The sequence below is a fragment of the Aquarana catesbeiana genome, linkage group LG10, assembly GCF_042186555.1.
Source record: "Aquarana catesbeiana isolate 2022-GZ linkage group LG10, ASM4218655v1, whole genome shotgun sequence".
NCBI lineage: Eukaryota > Metazoa > Chordata > Amphibia > Anura > Ranidae > Aquarana > Aquarana catesbeiana.
In genome coordinates this window covers 29063681-29087226 of record NC_133333.1, presented here as the reverse complement: position 1 = coordinate 29087226, position 23546 = coordinate 29063681, and the positions used below count along the sequence as shown (strand labels likewise).

Below are 23546 nucleotides of genomic sequence, written 5' to 3'. Positions count from 1 at the left end.
AACTTTTTGGCTATATAGTGTATAGCTCTATACACATTCTACACTGAGAAACAGAAGACAATAGAACATATTTAGGTTGTTTTAATAACTTCTGTTAAAGGCATTATATGACATAAGTCATAGTAGAATTCATTATTGTCTCAAGACAGAACAGAGACAAAGAAACCTGTAAACATTTGAAAAAAGGCAGATATAAAAGACACCAACTACCACAGATCTGTAATCATTAATACCCCATTATATGTATTTTTAAAGCAAGCAGTGTAGATATAACTGTTGACTGTCCAAGTTGGTTTCTTGATTTTTTCAAGATATATTTATTGTTTTTTTGTTTGAATAAAGAATAAACGTATATATATATATATATATATATATATATATATATATATATATATATATATATATATATATATATATATATATATATATATATATATATATATATATATATATATAGTAATAACAATGCAACAGTCTAGTCTCTCACATCTCTTTACAGCTATATATTATAGACATAGAAGGGCCTATAATGGACATTGGACACTGAAAAAAAAAACAGTCATAATTAACCATTCAAATGAATGTACAATGTGGGATAATCAGGATCCTGGATCCAGAGAAACAAGCATACCTAATTTTGTAATCCATCTACACCATATTTTCTCATCATCTTTTATCAAAGACCTGCAGTTTTTTTTGCAAAGATCATAAGTAAGTTTGAATAATGGAAGATTGCCATGTTTTTACCAAGCCCCAAAGGAAGGAGGAGAGGATCCCTTCCAACCGTAAAGTATTAATAGTAAAGTTTTGGCATGTTTAGAAATTGGTAAGTCAGCAAAGAAACCTAATAGGCAATTTTTGGGATGTGAGATATTGAGAAGTCTCAAGGTTGAGAAGATCGTCATTGACCCTACATCAGAAATTATATACATATTGACAGGGCTAAAAACAATGGAAAAAAAGTCAGCATGTCCAGATATGTTTCCAGGTATTTGGAGTGCAAAGGATTTATCAGCTGAATTTAACCAGAACTGGTATTCTAGTATTGTGGAAAATTACAGCAGCCTTCTTTAACAAATGGAGGCAGGTAAACTTATTTGAAATTACAGTAATTACTAGGATAGACTATTGAATCCGGGAAACATAAGTAAAACAAATCAAAATATCCTGAAAAAAGCCAAAGAGCTCATGTCTCCTTAATCCATGACAATACATTTTCATTTGTGGATGTGGCTTCAGTTTACACTTGCTCAGAGTCGAAGGTTGACCTGGTCTTACTTCTGAAGCTTGCTGGAACACGTTCCTCCATGAAAGCTTTTTCAAGAACTGACCGGAAAGATTTGCGTAACTTTGTTTTGAAATCTCGCCCCATAAACACGTAGAGAACAGGGTTGATGCAGCTGTTAATGTAGGCCAAACTGGTGATAAGAGGTATTCCAATGCGTATTACATCATACAGGTGATTATTGCCAGGATACATTGCAGACAACTCCAAAAAGGAGAAGACATGGAAAGGAAACCAGCAGATAAAAAATGAAATTATAACAGCTAAAATAATTTTAAATGGCTTGCCAGATGTGTTCATGCGATTTCTTTGGATGCGAAACATAATTATTACATAACACAGGATAATTAGAGAGAGCGGAATGATGAAAGCAAAGATGAGTCGTATTATGATCATGCCCTTTTGTGTTAAATTAGCAACATTTGGATCTTCATGAAATTTGTTAAAGCAAACAATGAAATTGTTATGATTGGTCGTATCTCTGAATATAAAAGTAGGTAGGCTGAAAAGGAATGCTAGGGTCCAAACTGCCAGGGCTGCAAAGGAGGCCACTCTAGGAGTTCGGTGATTCTGGCACCAAACAGGGAACATTACTGATGTACAACGATCGACGCTAATCACGGTGAGCAAGAAGATGCTGGCATACAGATTGATGGATATAATAGTGCTGTTAAGCTTGCACATGAATTTCCCTAAAGGCCAGTGAAAACCAAGGGCGGTATGGACAATGCTGAACGGCAGGAAAAATGTGAAGATAAAGTCAGCTATGGCTAAATTAAGGAACCAAACAACATTGACTGTCCTTTTCATCCTAAAGGTGGTGAAATAGATGACCAGACCATTTCCAATTGTCCCAAGAAGAAAGGCCACAGAATAGATTACTATTGAAATTATATGAAACATATCTGACATTTTATTACTGTCATTATAGTCATCATATATGAAAGTTGAGTAAGTATCTTCCAGCTCGTCCAGCGGAGTGACTGTGAAGGGCATATGTGTCATTGAGATATTGAGATATACCGTAGAATTTTCCATTGTCCCAAAGCAAGCAAGAGTCAAAGATACCTGTGACAATGAAAAAAAATCTTTTATGAAAAAAAAAATGGTGATGTTCTCCCCAACAAAGGCTTGTTTTCCTTACTTAAAATTTAACTTTAGGCAGACATAAAAGACCCCAACAAATGCAGCTAATTATCACAGAGGATTAAAAACAAAAAAAAAAACAAAATGCCCCACGTATTTATCTAATTCGGTGGTCACGTGACCTGTTGGGTCCCCAGTCTTCTTTCTTTCAGACTGGAGAGTGAGAGGCTCCTCCATTGGGTGCCCACATTGCTGTCTGGGGGATGCCTGCTATTAGCTGTCCATATGTGGCTCACAGACTTCAGAAGACTGCAGCCTTCTATAATGATGTCACAAGTTAGGGCACAAACATATTTATTTTACTAAGGTCACATCAGGAAATATCTGGGCTTTCTATCATATAGACATGTGCAGAACGAAAAAATGTGTTTGTTTTGATACATTATTTACATAAATTTGTTCATTTAAATTTGTTTAAATGGTTTTTGGAGTTGTTTGTTTTGTTTATTCAAATTTGAATCGATTCAATTTTTTCGAATTCCATTCCAATTTAAATCGAATTTCGTTTGAATTGCATTCTAAACTAATTTGATTCTACATCAAATTTTATTTTATTCGAAATTTGAGTTTTGGAAGATGGTTATATTCTTTCTATTCCATTCGATTCTATTGTTTTTTTTTTTCTGTTCTTTTCCTTTCTATTACATTCTATTATTTTATGTTATATTCAAATTCAAATTTATTCTATTCAAAATTCAAATGTATTCTATTCAAAATTAGAATTTCGGAAAACGTTTGTATTGTTATATTCTTTCTATTCTATTCTTTTCTGTTGTTTATTCTGTTCTATTATTTTCTATTCTATTATTTTCTATTCTATTCTTTTCTATTCCATTCCATTTGATTTATTCTATTCAAATTTCAAATTTCAGAAGATGGCTATATTCTTTCTATTTTATTCTTATATATTCTATTTTTTTATTCTGTTCTATTCTATTTCTTTATTTCCTACTTAATTTTATTTTATTCTTCTATTTTCTATTTTATTGTGTTCTGTTTTTTCTTTTATCTTCTATTCTATCCCTTTTTTCACTAATCTATTTTTTTCTATTTTGTTCTGTTTTACTCTATTATATTATTTTCTTTTATTTTCTATTACTTACGTATGCGTTCACTTCGGCATGTGAGCTCAGTGGGACGGGGCGCTTTAAATTTTATTTTTCGTTTTCCTTACTTATTTTCCTTTTTATTTTTTATTTTTACACTGTCCTTTCAAAAATAAACATTTGGGTCACTTTTATTTCTGTTACAAGGAATGCGAACATCCCTTGTAATGGGAAAAAAAAAGCATGACAGGACCTCTTAAATGTGAGATCTGGGGTCAAAAAGATTTAAATGCATTTAAATAAATAAATAAATAAATGTCATTATTAAAAAAAAAAAAAAAAAAAAAATCCCCTTTAAGACCATTGGGCAGAAGTGACACCTGACGGGGTTATGGCAGCTACCTGCTGCCATAACCCCGGTACTCTACTCCAAAGTACCGACGTATAATGACGGTGGGTGGTCCGTAAGTGGTTAAAGTGGGCCTCTACTCTTAGAAATTAACGTACACCATGTACATTACACTGCAACTGTTCTCAAGTTAATTCTCAATTCCCCGTGACAATGCACACCTTCATAATAACTTGCATTTTGGAGGGACACGCTGAGCCAATGTCCACATCCACTTGAGCGTCCGTATGTCTGTACAGGATAGGAAACCTCTGTGGTGCAATCTGCCCCCATTTCTATGGGAGACAGACCACTGGTGGATGGAGTGCTGACAACATCTCCCTCACTGCTAGAAGCCATGCCATCTATAACAGGTATACGCTACCCACAGGCTGCTTGTTACTCTTCTGGTGGTAAATAGGGATGGGCCGAACGGACCCCTGTTCGGTTCGGACCAGAACTTCCGAACACTACGAACGTTCGGACCCGAACACCGAACCCCATTAAAGTCAATGGGACCCGAACGTTAAATATCAAAAGTGCCCATTTTGAAGGCTTAAATGCAAGTAATTAGGCATACAATGGTTATAGGAGTCCAGGTCCTGCCCTGGGGGACATGGATTAATAAAAAAAAGTTTGTGAAAAACGTTATTTTTAAATGAGCAGTGACTTGTTGATTTTTAAAGTGAAAGCCTTAAAATGAAAAATTCCTTCTAATATAGTGCCAGAGGGGTCCCCTTAGTCTAACTGTAAAGTGGCAGATCTGTACCATGTCTAGAATCTGCTGCAGCAATAATTGCATTTATAAAGCCAAAAAAATGACATTTTTCCTGCAAGCTGCCTTTATTTTGCTCAGCAACAGCTGGGGAGCCAGTGTGTATGATGAGGCCACAATTTAGTGCACTGGGAACAAGATTAAAGATTTTTAGATTTTTTGTCACTTTGACTGGTAGAAGTAACGGGTGCGTTAAAATTGGTCTTTGGGTGTTGGTGGTGCCTTCCCACCGTAACCCTACAGAGGTACTCTTGATGGAAGCAAGAATTTGCCTTGCTGTAAAAAATTGCAATGATATGCACCTGTCAAACAGGTGCAAAAAAATTGGTCTTTGGGTGTCAGTGGTGCCTTCCCACTGTAACCCTATAGAGGTACTCTTGATGAAAGCAAGAATTTGCCTTGCTGTAAAAAATTGCAATGATATTGCAAGTGCAGAAAAATTGGTCTTTGGGTGTTAAATACCAAAAATATTCTTCCAGATGAAATGATTGAACACCCTCAAAGCTAGGCAGCCTCAAAGTCCTGCAGAGATTCCACATCCCAAAAAGACTTAATCAGTGACATCGGCATCAGGAGCTTCATAGCTGGTAATCCAGGACTGATTCATTTTTATAAAAGTCAAACGGTCCACAGAGTCTGTGGACAGACGCGTTCTATGATCAGTAACGAAACCTCCTGCAGCACTGAATGCCCGTTCTGAAAGCACCCTGGATGCAGGGCAGCCCAACAACTCAATAGCATACTGGGCAAGTTCTGGCCAGTGGTCTATTCTCATGACCCAGTAAGCCAGTGGATCGTCAGCTGGAAAGCTCTCCATCTCTGTTTTGGCCCCAAGGTAATCGTCCACCATGTGATGCAGATGCTGTCGATGGGATGTGGAAGCTGATAGCCCTGGGCGGCGAGGACTAAAAAAATTCCGAAATGCCTCACTTAGGTAGATGCCTTCTCTAACGCTCCTTTCTTGACCAACGGAAGACTTAAAAGGACGTTTTCCACCACACTGTAACCTACTAGAGTCAGGAAAAAGTTCAATAAATTCCTCTTTAATGAGTCCTCAAGAGATTTTATCCTCTGCACTCTCTGTGTGGACGGGATGAGTTCACAGACCTTCCCCTTATAACGGTGGTCAAGGAGGGTTGCCAACCAGTAATTATCCTTCTCCTTTATGCCACGTATTCTTGGGTCCTTTCGCAGGCTTTGAAGCATGAGGTTGCCCATGTGCCTCAAATTTGCAGAGGCTTGAGAAGCAGACTCCTCGGGGTCACTCAGGATGACAGCATCTGGAACTTCCTCCTCCAAGCCACGTACTACTCCCAAGGGTCCTGGGGTTGGAAAGCCACCGCTTACAGACTGATGCATGTCTTCCTCTTCTTCAAAGCCTAAGAAAGTGCCAGAATCCTCCTCCTTATCCTCCTCCCCTCTCTCCTCCTGTGTGTTCTGTGACATAGGAATGATGGTGTCTGCATAAAGTGGGCTTTGAGAGGAAAGGAAGTCCTTCTCTTCCTCCTGCTGCTCTGCCTCCAGTGCCCTGTCCATAATGCCACACAGAGTCTGCTCCAGCAGGAACACAACAGGGATTGTGTCACTGATGCATGCACTGTCACTGCTCACTATCCTTGTGGCCTCATCAAATGGTGACAATACAGTGCATGCATCCTTAATGATCAGCCATTGGCGTGGGGAAAAAAAACTGGCGGCCTGAGCCAGTCATCGTGCCGTACTGACACAAGTACTCGTTGACGGCCCTCTGCTGCATGTATAGCCGCTGTAGCATTCCCAAAGTTGAGTTCCACCTGGTGGGCATGTCACAAATCAGGCGGTTAAGGACAGGTGGAGTTCCCGCTGAATTTCAGCCAACCGGGCACTAGCTGTGTATGACCGCCTGAAATGGCTACATACTCTTCTGGCCTGCTTTAGTTCATCTTGCAACCCTGGGTACGTACTTAGGAAACGCTGCACCACCAACTTGAGAACAATTTTCCCTGTCTAAGGGCGGACAGGAGGTTTGAGCCATTATCGGACACCACCATTCCTGGCTCCAGCTGGTGTGGTGTGAACCACCTCTGGGCCTGTCCTTGCAGAGCTGCAAGAATCTCTGTCTGCTCCGGTTTGGTTCCTGTCCCCTAAACACACCAGCTGAAGCACTGCATGGCACCTTTTGGCCTGACTCTGGGAAAAGCCCTTTGAACGCTTAGTTGATGTTCATAGGACAATTCTGCAGAGGAGGGCATGGAGGTGGCGGAGGAGAAGGAGGAGGGGGTAGAGCTCACAGTTCTGGCATCATCACCACCAGCTGTATGGAGACGTGGGGGCACAACAAGCTGCAGCACTGAGCCCTGTCCTGCATCCTTTCGAGTTGCAAGCAGCGATTCCCAGTGTGCGGTGAATGAAATATATCGTCCCTGCCCATGCTTGCTGGACCACGTGTCAGCAGTAAGGTGGATTTTATGGCTGACTGCCTTGCCCAACGATGCTAGAACATTCCCTTCCATGTGATGGTAGAGAGATGGAATAGCCTTACGTGAAAAGTAGTATCGACTGGGAACCTGCCATTGTGGTACAGCACATTGTGCAAATTCACAAAAGGGGGCAGAATCCACCAGGCTGAAAGGCAAAAGTTGGAGAGCCAACAGCTTTGACAAGCTTGCATTCAGGCGCTGGGCATGTGGGTGGCAGGGACTGTATTTTTTTTTCTGCTGCAGCAGATGGGGCAGAGAAATTTACCGGCTACAGTCTACAGCTGGTGGTGTGCTGCTGGTAGATGAGCTGCTGGGACCTTGGACACCCTGTGCTATAGCATCATCCCTGTCAGTGGAGGCTGCTGAAAGGTAATGACTCGGTATCGCAGGGGCAGACTGAAGTGGGTAAGGAGGAGGAGGGACAGATTTGTGCCCCTTTTGTGTGGCTTTTAGGTGCTCTTGCCAACGGGCTGAATGGTTGGATGTTAAATGCCTTGTTAGGCATGTGGTACCTAAATGGGTGGTGTTTTTGCCACATTTGATGTGCCTGTGACACAGTTTGCAGATAGCAACAGTGCAATCTGCTGCAGATGTGCTGAAAAAGGCCCAGACAGCTGAGCTGTGGGGGGTGGGCTGGGAGATAACAGATGCAGAATGTGATGGAATAGGGTGGCTGCTCTCTACTCTTTCTTGATGCCGACTTCCCTGGGGATTGTGCCGCCTCACCTTCAGTTTCCTCCTCTGATCTATCTGGCACCCAAGGCACATGAGTGACCTCATCATCATCATTTTCTCCATCTCCTCCATCTTCATCATTACCACTTCATCATTACCACTGAAGACAACTTGGCAATACATTGCGGCTTGGGGAACATGAATGCCAATTTGTCTACCAGTGTTCCTCCCTCTCCCTAGGCTCTCTAGGCTCATGTCAGGGGCGGATCCAGGGGAGGGCAATGGGGCAATTGCCCCCTCCGAGAATGTGGGTGAGTGGGCAGGCAGACGTCGCTGCGGGTGAGAGAGCCGGCGGGCGGCTCCACGGCTGAGAGCACGGGCGGCTCCATTGGTGAGCAGCTGCGCGGCTCAGTGACAGTGTGTGAGCAGCTGCTGGCCAATCAGGGAGCCAGCGGGTGGGGGAGCAGAGAGATAACATCATCTCTCACCGCCCAGCGCCTGCCCTGCATCCCTGCAGTTCCGCCCTCACTGTGCAATGTACAGGCAGCTGCGGCGGCAGAGAGATTACATCATCTCTCTGCTGCCCCTGGGGCGGGATGCAGCGCTGACACATCCGCTCAGGATGAGCCCTTTGTGCGCTCTGCTCTCTCACCACTCTCCCAGCGGCAGCAGCCAGCCCATTCCTCCCTGCCCAGCACTGATGTCAATGCAGGCTGGGAGGGGCCGACACTCAGCGCTCAGCCCGTGTTGGCTCGGGTAGGTGGTGTTTGTTGAAGGGGCGGGCGTGGCTTGCGTTCAGCACTGTCCTGGGAGTTCATTCACTGTCACGGGACACAGAGGGCAGCGGCCAGCCAATCAGAGCGTGATCTGGGCACAAGGGGGGCAGCGGGCAGCCAATCAGAGCATGATTTGGACACAGGGGGGTCACCAGTTGAATAAGCCTGACTCTGGGACACAGCAGACAATTATAGCAGGCAAGTGACAATCCGCAATGTGTGGCATGGGACATGGCAAGTGACAATCTGCAATGTGTGGCATGGGACGTGGCAAGTGACAATCTGCAGCATGTGGCATGGGACGTGGCAAGTGACAATCCGCAACGTGTGGCATGAGACGTGGCAAGTGACAACCCATAACATGTGGCATGGGACATGGCAAGTGACAATCCGCAACGTGTGGCATGGGACGTGGCAAGTGACAATCCGCAACGTGTGGCATGGGACGTGGCAAGTGACAATCCACATCTAGTGACAGGCGACGTGGCAAGTGACAATCCGCAACATGTGGCAGGTGACAGTGGCAAGTGACACGCTTGGGGCTCCCGCTGATTCTATGGTGAGTTGAACCATTTCATTTTTTATAACAATGTAATAATAGTAATAATGCGCTTCAATCATCCTAACACCATAACAACCATGGTGCTGTACTGATTGAAGCGCTAACACCAGCCATTTCCCCGTTAAATTTACCCCCAAAAAAATTATTTTCTGGCAGTGCCCCTCCAGACACTAGGCTCTGGATGCGCCCCTGGCTCATGTTCCTGTCATCCTCAACCTCAGAACCAGCATCTGAATCCAGTAATGGCTGGGCATCATCAAGGAGCAAGTGGCTGACGCTGTGGTCAAATAACTCAGCGGACTCCTCAATGGCTGACGTTAGGGCTATGGCAGGAATAGATGTGGACAAGAAGGCAGGTTTATCCACTCTGGCAACTGCAGGGGACTGCACACTTGTCTCTGCTTGTGTGACAGAGGATGAGAAAGGTTTCGTAGCCAGTCCACCACCTCCTCTACATGCTGAGGCTGGATAGCTGTGGCTGGAACTCACTAAATAGAGGAAATGATGCCCTGCCTGAAGACTGACCACCAAGTCCACCTTTGCCTGTGGACACATTTGTTGCTGCCCCCCTTACAGTGCCAAGGGAACGTCTGCCTCTCCTTGTTGTTCTCCCAGACATTTTTGGGAGGGAGGGGGCGGTGCTTATAAGCAAATGTAAAGGAGAAGTTGAAATCTGTACGTAGATGCACTTTAATAAATGTAAAGAGGTGTTTGGTGCCCTTTAATTTGAGTACTCACACTACACAGACACATTCCACGGATACAATATAATATACAGCAATATAATGCGGCAAACGTACAGTGACGCACAGAGCTATATGGCAGTAACGCACACAGAATTATATGGCGTTAAACTGGCAGTAACGCACGCAAAACGATATGGCATTAAACTGGCAGTAACGCACGCAAAACTATATGGCGTTAAACTGGCAGTAACGCACGCAAAACTATATGGCGTTAAACTGTCAGTAACGCACAAAACTATATGGCGGTAAACTGGCAGTAACGCACACAGAAGTAAATGGCGTTAAACTGGCAGCAATGCACAAAACTATATGGTGTTAAACTTGTAATAACGCACACAGAACTATATGGCGTTAAACTGGCAGTAACGCACGCAATACAATATGGCATTAAACTGGCAGTAACGCACGCAATACAATATGGCGTTAAACTAGCAGTAATGCACGCAAAACTATATGGCGTTAAACCAGCAGTAACACACACAAAACGATATGGCATTAAACTGGCAGTAACGCACGCAAAACAATATGGCGTTAAACTGGCAGTAACGCACGCAAAACTATATGGCGTTAAACTGGCAGTAAGGGATGCAAAACGATATGGCGTTTAACTGGCAGTAACGCACACAATATAATATGGCGTTAAACTGGTAGTAACGCACGCAAAATGATATGGCGTTAAACTGGCAGTAACGCACGCAAAACGATATGGCGTTAAACTGGTAGTAACGCACGCAAAATGATATGGCGTTAAACTGGCAGTAACGCACGCAAAACAATATGGCGTTAAACTGGCGGTAAAACTATATGGCGTTAAACTGGCAGTAATGCACGCAATACGATATGGCGTTAAACTGGCAGTAACGCACACAAAACTATATGGCGTTAAACTGGCAGTAACGCACGCAAAACTATATGGCGTTAAACTGGCAGTAACGCAATCAAATAGACGGTGTTCAACCATCACTACACTGAAACTATCTGAGCTGTCCCTACTCTAGCTATATACTAATGTCAAGATTACTGACACGGTCTCACTACACTACACTGAAACTATCTGAGCTGTCCCTACTCTAGCTGCACACTATGAAAAGCTGAATGATGGTCCTGCTCACTACACTCTCACTATCCCTAGACTGACACTAAACTAATATTTTACACTGACAATTGAAGCAAAATAGCACAGTGTAGCACACTAACTAATAGCACTGAACAGAGCCCTGTTCTATCTCTCTCCATGCCAAAATCACACTGAAAATGGCTGCCATTGAAAGAATACTTTGGAGCGGGAATGAGCCATGATTGGATAAAGTCATGATGACAGTGTCCAATCATGACTCTGACAGTGCTTTGTGCCCTGATTGGCTGAAGCTTTCACTGCTTCAGTCAATCACGGCTTGCAATGCACTGTTCAGTGCCACAATGCCTTGTGGTCGGTTTCGGGGGGGGCAAACAAACGGTCGAACGACCCGTTTGTTCGTCTGTTAACCACTTCAGCCCCGGAAGGATTTACCCCTTTCCTGACCAGAGCACTTTTTACAATTTGGCACTGTGTCGCGTTAACTGCTAATTGCGCGGTCATGCAATGCTGTACCCAAACGAAATTTGCGTCCTTTTCTTCCCACAAATAGAGCTTTCTTTTGATGGTATTTGATCACCTCTGCCATTTTTATTTTTTGCGCTATACACAGAAAAAGACCGAAAATTTTGAAAAAAAAATTATATTTTCTACTTTTTGTTATAAAAAAAATCCAATAAACTCAATTTTAGTCATACATTTAGGCCAAAATGTATTCGGCCACATGTCTTTGATAAAAAAAAATGTCAATAAGTGTATATTTATTGGTTTGCGCAAAAGTTATAGCGCCTACAAACTAGGGTACATTTTCTGGAATTTACACAGCCTTTAATTTATGACTGTCTATGTCATTTCTTGAGGTGCTAAAATGGCAGGGCAGTACAAAACCCCCACAAATGACCCCATTTTAGAAAGTAGACACCCCAAGGAAATTGCTGAGAGGCATGTTGAGCCCATTGAATATTCATTTTTTTTGTCCCAAGTGATTGAATAATGACAAAAAAAAAAAATTACAAAATGTTGTCACTAAATGATATATTGCTCACATAGGCCATGGGCTATGTGGAATTGCACCCCAAAATATATTCAGCTGCTTCTCCTGAGTACGGGGATACCACATGTGTGGGACTTTTTGGGAGCCTAGCCGCGTACGGTGCCCCGAAAACCAATCACTGCCGTCAGGATTTCTAAGGGCGTAAATTTTTGATTTTACTCCTCACTACCTATCACAGTTTTGAAGGCCATAAAATGCCCAGATGGCATAAAACACCTCCAAATGACCCCATTTTGGAAAGTAGACACCCCAAGCTATTTGCTTTGAGGCATGTTGAGCCCATGGAATATTTTATATTTTGACACAAGTTGCGGGAAAGTGACACATTTTTTTTTTTTTAACAAAGTTGTCACTAAATGATATATTGCTCACACAGGCCATGGGCATATGTGGAATTGCACCCCAAAATACATTTAGCTGCTTCTCCTGAGTATGGGGATACCACATGTGTGGGACTTTTTAGGAGCCTAGCCGCGTATGGGGCCCCGAAATTTTTGATTTCACTCTTCACTGCCTATCACAGTTTCGGAGGCCATGGAATGCCCAGGTGGCACAACCCCCCCAAATGACCCCATTTTGGAAAGTTGGCACCCCAAGCTATTTGCTGAGAGGCATGGTGAGTATTTTGCAGCTCTCATTTGTTTTTGAAAATGAAGAAAGACAAGAAAAATTTTTTTTTTCTTTTTTCAATTTTCAAAACTTTGTGACAAAAAGTGAGGTCTGCAAAATACTCACTATACCTCTCAGCAAATAGCTTGGGGTGTCCCCATACTCAGGAGAAGCAACAGAATGTATTTTGGGGTGTAATTTCACATATTCCCATGGCATGTTTGAGCAATATATCATTTAGTGACAACTTTGTGCAAAAAAAAAATTGTCTCTTTCCCGCAACTTGTGTTACAATATAAAATATTCCATGGACTTGACATGCCTCTCAGCAAATAGCTTGGGGTGTCTACTTTCCAAAATGGGGTCATTTGGGGGGGTTTGCCACCTGGGCATTCCATGGCCTCCGAAACTGTGATAGGCAGTGAAGAGTGAAATAAAAAATTTACGCCCTTAGAAAGCCTGAAGGCGGTGCTTGGTTTTCGGGGTCCCGTGCGTGGCTAGGCTCCCAAAAAGTCCCACACGTGTGGTATGCCCATACTCAGGAGAAGCAACAGAATGTATTTTGGGGTGCAATTTCACATATTCCTATGGCATGTTTGAGCAATATATCATTTAGTGACAACTTTGTGCAAAAAAAAAAAAAAAAATTTGTCTCTTTCCCGCAACTTGTGTCACAATATAAAATATTCCATGGACTCGACATGCCTCTCAGCAAATAGCTTGGGGTGTCTACATTCCAAAATGGGGTCATTTGGGGGGATTTTGAACTGTTGTTGCATTTTATGCACAACATTTAGAAGCTTATGTCGCACATCACCCACTCTTCTAACCACTTGAAGACAAAGCCCTTTCTGACACTTTTTGATTACATGAAAAAATTATTTTTTTTTTGCAAGAAAATTACTTTGAACCCCCAAACATTATATATTTTTTTAAAACAAATGTCCTACAGATTAAAATGGTGGGTGTTTCATTTTTTTTTTTCACACAGTATTTGCGCAGCGATTTTTCAAACGCATTTTTTGGGGAAAAAACACACTTTTTAAAATTTTAATGCACTAAAACACACTATATTGCCCAAATGTTTGATGGAATAAAAAAGATGATCTTAGGCCGAGTACATGGATACCAAACATGACATGCTTTAAAATTGCACACAAACGTGCAGTGGCAACAAAATTAATACATTTTTAAAAGCCTTTAAAAGCCTTTACAGGTTACCACTTTAGATTTACAGAGGAGGTCTACTGCTAAAATTACTGCCCTCGATCTGACCTTCGCGGTGATACTTCACATGCATGGTGCAATTGCTGTTTACATTTGACGCCAGACCGACGCTTGCGTTCGCCTTAGCGCGAGAGCAGGGGGGACAGGGGTGCTTTTTTTTTTTTTTTTTTTTTCTTTATTATTTTTTTGCTTTTTTATCTTATTTTTAAACTGTTCCTTTCATTTTTTTTTTTTAAATCATTTTTATTGTTATCTCAGGGAATGTAAATATCCCCTATGATAGCAATAGGTAGTGACAGGTACTCTTTTTTGAAAAAATTGGGGTCTATTAGACCCTAGATTTCTCCTCTGCCCTCAAAGCATATGACCACACCAAGATCGATGTGATAAAATGCTTCCCCAATTTCCCAATGGCGCTGTTTACATCCGGCAAAATCTAAGTCATAAAATGCTCGTAGCTTCCGGTTTCTTAGGCCATAGAGATGTTTGGAGCCACTCTGGTCTCTGATCAGCTCTATGGTCAGCTGGCTGAATCACCGGCTGCATTCTCAAGTTCCCTGTTGAGACAGGAGAGCCAGAGAAAAACACGGAAGACAGTGGGGGGGGGGGGCATTCCCTCCCACTGCTTGTAAAAGCAGTCTAGAGGCTAATTAGCCTCTAGGATTGCTTTTACATGAAAGCCGATCGCTGGCTGAAAAGAATGATACCAAGATGATACCTAAACCTGCAGGCATCATTCTGGTATAACCACTCAAAGTCGTGAATGGCGTACCTGAAGACAAAAAAATGGTTAACAATAAAGCACAGTAAACGGTAAAGTATAAAAAATTGCATACCTGAAAAGCAAACATGATAAAACATAATAACAATAAAACATTGCAGAATAGAATACAGTAAAAAAGAGCAGAACAATAGAGAGAGAATAGAGAGAGAGAGAACAATAAAACGCCAACTATTTTTTTTTATTTTATATTTTTGTTTGTGTTTTTTTACACTTTTTTTTGTAACTGTAACTTTTATAACTGTAACCGGTTCCAGGTTCGGGTCTCTCAAAATGCGATGGCATCTTGGGAGACCCTGTGAAAGTGTGCCTAGTCTGTGCAATGCTGTACCCTATGCTAATACTCAACTAGTGTATGGTAGCGTTCAAAACATTCACCAATGCAAAGACCAGGATTGTCAGGACAGGAGGGACAATAATAGCGGGTGTCACGCCTATATCCGCGCTTGCTGCAGACACGACATCTTTTTTGGGGGGGTTCGTTGGGTAGGGGTACTCGGGAGGACATAAAGAAAATGCCTCTCATGCAGCCGACTGCATTTGGTTGGGGATGTGAATGGGGGAAGTACGGGCGCTGCAGAAGTGGTGGGTTCCCAATTAGGATTGGCGAATGCAGCAGGAAGGGCATTATGGGCACGACGGGCCTGTGTTTGTCTTCTTGGTGGCAGCGGGACACTACTTGTGCTTGCCACCTCACCAGCTTGAACTGCACTTATGGGACTCGCCACGTCACCAAGTGTTACTTCAGTGCTGGTTTGACTACGACCGGGGTGTACTAGGCCGCTGGCGCTTGCCAGTTCAATAAAAAGCTACCAAAAAAACTGTTAGCGATCGCAGGGATCAGGCCTGACTCTGCGAACGCTGCAGTTATGCGTTTAGTGTTTTGTAAGTGACAGTGATCGATCGATACTGCACTTGGGTGGGCTGGGCTGGGCCGGGCGGAGGGGCAAAACGCAGGTGCTAGCAGGTATCTGGGCTGATCCCGCTAACACTGCGTTTTTGGGAACCCTAAACTGCTGGGGACGCTAGTATAGATCTGATCGGATCAGATATTGATCCGTTCAGATACTATACCACTAAGGGAGGCGTATGCTGCATGCGTGGGTGTTAGCGGTACTGACGCTAACCTGATGCTGCTTGGGGCTGGTGCTTGCCAGTTCACCAAAACGCTACCAAAAAAACTGTTAGCGATCACAGGGATCAGGCCTGACTCTGCGAACGCTGCAGTTATGCGTTTAGTGTTTTGTAAGTGACAGTGATCGATCGACACTGCACTTGGGTGGGCTGGGCTGGGCCGGGTGGAGGGGCAAAACGCAGGTGCTAGCAGGTATCTGGGCTGATCCTGCTAACACTGCGTTTTTGGGAACCCTAAACTGCTGGGGACGCTAGTATAGATCTGATCGGATCAGATATTGATCTGTTCAGATACTATACCACTAAGGGAGGCGTATGCTGCGTGCGTGGGTGTTAGCGGTACTAGCGCTAATCTGACGCTGCCTGGGGCGACGCATATCACCGGCGGGCGATCAGGGGGCTAAACCTTTATTCGGTAATAAATGGCGGGTGCCCTGACACTATAAAAAATAAACGCACTAACCAGCATCACCGTAACGGTTATACGGTGATCAGTGGTGAAAGGGTTAACTAGGGGGCAATCAAGGGGTTAAAACATTTATTAGGTAGTATATGGGGGTCCCTGTCGCTATAAAACGCTGACGGCGAACCTAAATATTTACCCCCCTAACTAGCGTCACCAGTGACACTAATACAGCGATCAGAAAAATGATCGCTTAGCGACACTTGTGACGGGGGGTGATCAAGGGGTTAAATCTTTATTAGGGGGGTTAGGGGGGTATCCTAGATCTAAAGGGGGCTAACACTCACTGCCCTAACACACTAACTGTCACAAACTGACACCATGCAGTAATCAGAAGAAAAAAAAACTGCTTGGTGTCAGTGTGACGGGGGGGGGGGGTGATTGGGGGGTGATGGTGGGGCGATCGGGGGGGGATCGGGGGTGTAAAGTATGCCTGACATGTTCTACTGTGAGGTGTAGTGTTGTGCACTCACTCAGATGTCTTCTCTCCTCGGCGCCGAAACGGAAACTGCTGAGCCGAGGAGAGATGACATCACATCCCCTGCCTCTGTGTACTACAGAGGTACTACAGGCTGGGAGCGATCGCGAGGGGGGGGCCACGAAAGGATGGCCTCCCCCTCATCTCTGATCGCTGCCAGACCAAAACCGACCGCCTCGGGCACCGGGGGGGTGTCCGATCGGACCCCCCGCCCGCGGGAAGGCAATCACGTACCAGGTATTCTGCCGCAGTATATCTGCATTAGGCGGTTGGCAAGTGGTTAAATGAAAGTCCGAACAGCGAAAGTTCAGCCTGAACTTATGCTCGGGCCGAACCGTTCGCCCATCCCTAGTGGTAAGTAGAGCTTTCTTTTGATGGCATTTGATCAGCTCTGTGGTTTTAATTTTTTGCGCTATAAATAAAAAAAGACCGACAATTCTGAAAAAAAATATATATATATAGTTTTTACTTTTTGCTATAATTAATATCCAAAAAAAAATGTCTTCATCAGTTTAGGCCAATATGTATTCTTCTACATATTTTTGGTAAAAAAATTGCAATAAGTGTATATTGATTGGTTTACTTAAAAGTTATAGCGTCTACAAAATAGTGGATAGATTTATGCTATTTTTATTATTAATATTTCTTACTAGTAATGACAGTGATCAGCGATTTTTAGCGGGACTGTGACATTGCGGCGGACAGATCGAACATTTTTGACACTTTTTTGGGACCATTGACATTTATACAGCGATTGGAGCTAAAAATAGCCACTGCTTACTGTATAAATGACACTGGCAGGGAAGGAGTTTACACTAGGGGGCGATCAAGGGGTTCAGTGTGTCCTAGGGAGGTGTTTCTAGCTGTGGAGGGGAGGGGACTGACTGGGATTAGAGAGAGATTGCTGTTTCTGATCACTAGGAACAGATGATATCTCTCTACGCCCCTATTAGAATGGGGATCTGCTTTGTCATAGCTCCCAACTGTCCGTGATTTTGAGGGACTGTCCCTGATTTCGAGGGACTGTCCCTGATTTGTAACAATATCCCTCTGTCCCTCATGCCTCCTCATTTGTCCCTCATTTTGGTCTGATCTATATAGATGTATATAAAATGCACTTTTTACCTATCAAAAAGTGTTTTCCAGTGCTAAACCTTTCATCTGATTTCAAAATTTCTGCATTTGTAAATTCCAAAAGCCAATATAAAGGAATAGTAGTGGTAAAAAAAAGCACAAAGTGGGTTGAACCAATCTTTTATTTTTTGTACAATTCTCCTTTAAGGGGGCGTGACAAGGGGTGTGTCCTATGCCTGCATACTTTTGCTGATAGGTGTGCCTCATTCCCATCTCAAAAACTTAGGAGGTATGGCTTTGTTTACACTGACAGATCCTTGTTCTACCTCTCTGTGGAGCGATCGCAGGTGGCCGGCAGGCATTACGGCCGCTGGCCTTATGCATCGGCCCTGGTGACGCACCACGGGGGGGCCTGCTATAGCTATTGCATGGAGCACTGTACTGCTACGGCAATTCGAACATTAGAGCCGCCCTGCCGCAGTATGTCTGCGGCAGCTGGTCGGCAAGTGGTTAAACAGTACTCCACAGCCCATTCCTAAACATTACACAACAAGAAGAGTAAGTAAGGATTTTGAAGCAAGGAAAAAGCACTTAAAAAGGAAACAAGCATTTTTTTTTATTTATTTATTTTTAAGATATTTGGCGTTAATGGGAACACGTAACAAATATAAACTAAGTTTTATCCCAACTTAGCTGCAAAAGTGGAAGTACACTTCAAAGTTGATAAACTGACCTAAGGACTAATATGCAAGCACTCCAGGGTATCCTCTGTTGTCTTTCACTTCCCTATCTGTGTATGTGCACATAGTCTAACAGTTGCAGATAAAAACCATAATATTTCCCCTGCACACAGTGCATATAATATTTCAATGTAAGTGTTGCGAGCGAGACTACCATTTCCTGATTAACAAAACAATTTGCAGTTCTTACCTACAACCATGGTAGAAAGAAACCCTGGACTAAGGGATATTGAAGATGGATCACTGAAGGCACAGAAAGTGCAAAGTCTTGTGCATAGAGCCAAGGAGAAGAAGGGACCCCAGTGAAGAAGTAAAATTGTGATGATGGGATTGCACAGCCTTTTAGCATACTGCCTGTGGGAAAACCCCATTGAAGGAATGGAACAGTGATGGAATCACAGAACCACAACCTGCAGTACAGAGGTAACAGGAGAAGTGACCACAATGAAGACGCAGAATACTGAGGATGTAGAATCACAGTCTGCTGTACAGAACAAATGGGGGAAAGGACCACAGTGGAGGGGTGTAACAGTGAGAATGAGAGGGTGCAGCAAGTCTTAGGGCTCATGCATACAGGAGGCTTCTACAGCTGCTGTTAGGGGTGTCTGACTTTTTTAACAGCTTCTAAGCGCCCCTTTATGGTAGCCTATGTGTCCATGCACATATAAACTCTCAGAGGCATTTGGAGGCATAAGCATTTAAGGGCAGTCCAAAAAAACGACAGCCTGTGCTTCCAGGAGCAGTAAAAACGAGCTGTAAAAATGTCTGACGCCGCTAAAAGCTGCTAAACACGGCTTAACGCTGTTAAGCCACGTCAAGTGTTTCTTTTTTACAGGTCAAAATCAACGATTCCCTATAAGAGCCCATTGATTTGAATAGATGTTGTACCAGAAGTCGGATCGTGATGATCCGACTTGCAGTGCGACTTGTGCGCTGAGGATCTTGAAGAGGAACTCTGTGCCAAAATGGAAAAAAAATGGTGTGGGGTCCTCCCCCAAGATCCATACCAGACCCCTCTGTCTGGTATGGATTTTAAGGGGAACCCCACGCCAAACACAACGACGTGGGGGTTCCCCCAAAATCCATACCAGACCCTTATCCGAGCATGCAGCTCAGCAGGTCAGGAAAGGGGGCGTGAGTGAGCACCCCCCCCTCCTGGATCATACCAGGCCACATGCCCTCAACATGGAGGGGTGGGTGCGTTGGGGCAGGGGGGCTCTGCGCCCCCCCACCCCAAAGCACCTTGTCCCCATGTTGATGGGGACAAGGGTCTCTTCCCAACAACCCTGGCCGTTGGTTGTCGGGGTCTGCAGGCGTGGGGCTTATTGGAATCTGGAAGCCCCCTATAACAAGGGGCCCCCAGATCCCAGCCCCCCACCCTATGTGAATGAGTATGGGGTACATAGTACCCCTACCTATTCACCCCCCCAAAAAAGTGTCAAGAATGAAAGCAGTACACAGGTTTTTAAAGTAATTTACTAATGCAGCTCTGGCGTCTCTTCCGATTTCTTCTCCCTCTGGCAATGTCTTCATCCTCTGGTTCTTTTCCTCTTACCGCTAACGACTTCTGCAGCCACTGTCTTCTCCCTCTGCCGGGTTCTCCTCTCTCTCCTGTCTTCTTCCGCTGTCATCCCCCCCTGTTCTTCCTCCGATGTTTTCTCAACGCTCTCTCCCGCTGTCATGCCCTGGGCAGTGACGTCAAAGGGGGCAGGGCCTCCGGTTGACGTAGATGGGGGTCCCGCCCATTGGCTATATAAGTATTGGCACACGGCGGACCCAGCATTACAGTGGGAGAGAGCGTCAAGAGAACACCGGAGGAAGAACCGGGGGAGAAGACAGTGGGAGAGAGGAGAACCGGCAGAGGGTGAAGATAGCGGCGGCAGATGTCATCGTTATTACTTTAAAAACCTGTGTACTGTTTTCATTCTTGACACTTTTTGTTTTGAGTGATCGGGTAGGGATACAATGTACCCCCCCATACTCATTCACATAGGGTGGGGGGCCCGGGATCTGGGGGCCCCTTTGTTAAAGGGGGCTTCCAGATTCCGATAAGCCAGGGTTGTCGGGAAGAGGCCCTTGTCCCCATCAACATGGGGACAAGGTGCTTTGGGGTGCTAGGTGCCCCAAAGCACCCACTCCCCATGCTGAGGTCATGTGGCCTTATATGGTACAGGGGGGCGCTCGCTGCATGCATAAGGGTCTGGTATGGATTTTGGGGGGACCCCCATTTTTTTGGCATGGGTTCCCCTTAAAATCCATACCAGACCTAAGGGTCTGGTATGGATCTTGGGGGGACCCCACGCCATTTTCATTTTGGCACAGGGTTCCTCTTCAAGATCCTCAGTGCATAAGTTGCACTGCAATTTGTATCATCATGATTCGACTTCTGGCGCAACTTCTATTCATATCAACGGGCTCTCTGCTTTTTCCTGCGTTGGTAGTGGCGTTACAGCTTGTCTTGTCTAATGCCCCGTGTGCATGGGGCATTAGACAGGGGTAAAAGTAGCATCAGCCTGCATCACAGTGCCAGGGTGGTGAAAGGACTACAAAAGAGGAGTGTAGCAGTGATGATAAGAGGGTACAACCATCTACAGTATGCAGAGAGAATGGGAAGACATAGGTCTCATCAAAGGCCACAGTGGAGGAGTAGAACAGTAAGAAAGAAACGACACAATCCACAGCCATATCAAAGGCCCCAGTGGAGGAATGGAACGGTAAGGAGGGAAGGACAGGAAGAGGAGAAGGGAGAAGGAGCCACAGCGGAGGAGCAGAACAGTAAGGATTAGAAGAGATAGTCCATATCACAAGAAAGGGGAGAGGGAGCCACATTGGAGGAGTGGAACAGTAAAGAAGGAAGGACACAGTCAACATCACAGAGAAGGGGGGGAGAAGGAGCCAAAATGGAGGATTGGAACAGTAAGAATGGAGGGACACAGTCCACATCACAAAGAAGGGGGAGAAGGAGCCATAGTGGAGAAGTGGAACAGTAAGGATGGGAAGACCCGTCAACATCACAGAAAAGAAGGGAAAAGGAAACACAGTGGAGAAGTGGAACAGTAAAGATGGGAGGGCATAGCAGGAGCCGGGGACAGAATGAGGAGAATGAGAAGAGGGTGGTGAAACCATAAGGAAGAAAAAATGGTGCATGTCCCCCAAGGGTATAAAGCTAACTGCATGCATATTCATGTGTATATTATACAGGACAGGATTATTATACCCATTTTAAACAAAAAAGTAGCTGTAAGGCTCATAGGTATGAATCATAAGTTACTTACTTGACTTTGGTAAAGAGATGCTTCTCCCAGATCAGGACTCTCCAAAAATGTCTGCAATGCTGTTTTTGAGTAAAATATATGCTTGCCAAGAGAGGACACCTCTTGGTTAGTTTTAGAAGCAAAAGGAAGGAAGTTTAGAGAAGTAAAGCAGTCAGCATTAAAGGGCTTAGATCTTCCTGATTAGTCTACCAGTGAACACCCAACATTCTCCTGGCTGTGCAGAGCTATAGGTACCTGGAAGAATCACTGTATGTGAAGACATGTAACTATATCTCCAGCTTCCATCCATTTCACTTTAAGGGATTATGAAAGGAGAATTGTGAGAAGAGGAATTTACATTTTCTAGATTATGCTGTAAAGAAAACTTTGTTCTCAATCATCTCCATTTGACAATGTCCCTTGTATGTTACTTACGTCCTGCCTACGTCCTGCCTATACTACACCTGTTAGCAGCCTATGGTGTCCATACATGTATTGATTTGCGATCAGTCTAAGTATGAGCAAACGCAAACATAAATTAAAATATCGAACTCTGCAACACAAAATGTATTGTTCTGCACTTTCAAATCAACTGAAATTTGTATCTGTCAGTCATACTTTTAAATGTATCCATATTATGTTTGATTAAGTGCAGCGCAATATTATTATTGCGCTGCACTTACTCTCCCTTTTATATTACTGTTCAGGCATGTGTGATTACCTGTAGTGTTCAGCTTGCAATCGGGTGTGGGATTTAGTTGTTTGCGCTGATTGACATTTTTATACATATTATGTTTGATATTTGTATGATCAATTATAAGCTCTTTATAAGATTCCGCCATGGCTGATCAACTTGCCAGAGTCTACATCAATCAAAAGCTCACCAAATCGATCAAATAGAGGCTCTTTGGTTTTTGATTTTTATTCAACTTGATAAGTTTAGTCACACTGAAGGATTGATTGAATGGTCATATCGATATGTGTGTGGCCACAATTAAAGATAGTGGTATAAATGTTACTTTTATGTGTTAACAGCCAACTGCACCTATCTATTGCCATCATGCAGCCTGCCTGGACACATATATTTTTGTTAGAATTTCTTTCAGATGCTTGTTTTTGTGTTTTTCTTGTAGTGCTCTATTTTTTACTGTGTTGCCCACTGTGTTAGCTTTAGTGTACTTTTTATGTTCATAAAGTGTAACTATTGGCAACATCAAAAATGACCAGCCTGTCACAAGTGTTAACAGCAGTTGTTTTTTTAATTTCTGAGTCTTCCCATAACATATTTGTATCACCTGTTGATCCCACCAGTGTATCCATTATTTTGCTATTTCTTGTAATAGGGTGACAACTCTGTGCATTCTCCAGTGAAATCGCAGTAGTGTTGTCACCTTGTGGCCTGGCTTTCATGCTGAAGCTCTAAGCTTTCTCATGAACTTGGAGACTTCCTATCAGGGCTGGGCTCAGCCCTTCCTTCTCTGAGCTGGCAGCTCAGCTGTCGGCTAAATGCCAGCTGCTATCTCTCCACAGTTACTTGATGATATCCTGCTCATCAGTCCTGCCTACTTAAGCCGTCCAGTCCAGAGGGTCTCTGCCTTCGCCTTGGTCAACATCACAGAAACTATCTCCTGCGATTCTGTTCAAGACTTGCTTTGCTGACATCACTTCTGGCTCCAGATCCTGCTTGCTGCTCCTCTACATTGATCTCTGACTTCTGGTTTGGCTGACTATCTGTTCCGGTTACTGAACTGTGTATATGTTTGAATATGTTTGTTCTTTTTACTTTTATTATTAAACAA

General features: G+C 43.8%; 1 protein-coding gene across 1 annotated transcript; it reads right to left on the bottom strand.

The window, feature by feature from the left end:
• Nucleotides 1-395: 395 nt before the first annotated feature.
• On the bottom strand, nucleotides 396-21895 carry LOC141110507 (chemerin-like receptor 1). The gene is made up of 2 exons (XM_073601889.1): nucleotides 21769-21895; nucleotides 396-2353 (listed from the first exon to the last, which is right to left on the bottom strand). The coding sequence occupies exon 2, from the start codon at nucleotides 2321-2323 to the stop codon at nucleotides 1241-1243; it is 1083 nt and encodes a 360-aa protein (XP_073457990.1). The 5' UTR covers nucleotides 2324-2353; nucleotides 21769-21895; the 3' UTR covers nucleotides 396-1240.
• Nucleotides 21896-23546: the final 1651 nt, after the last annotated feature.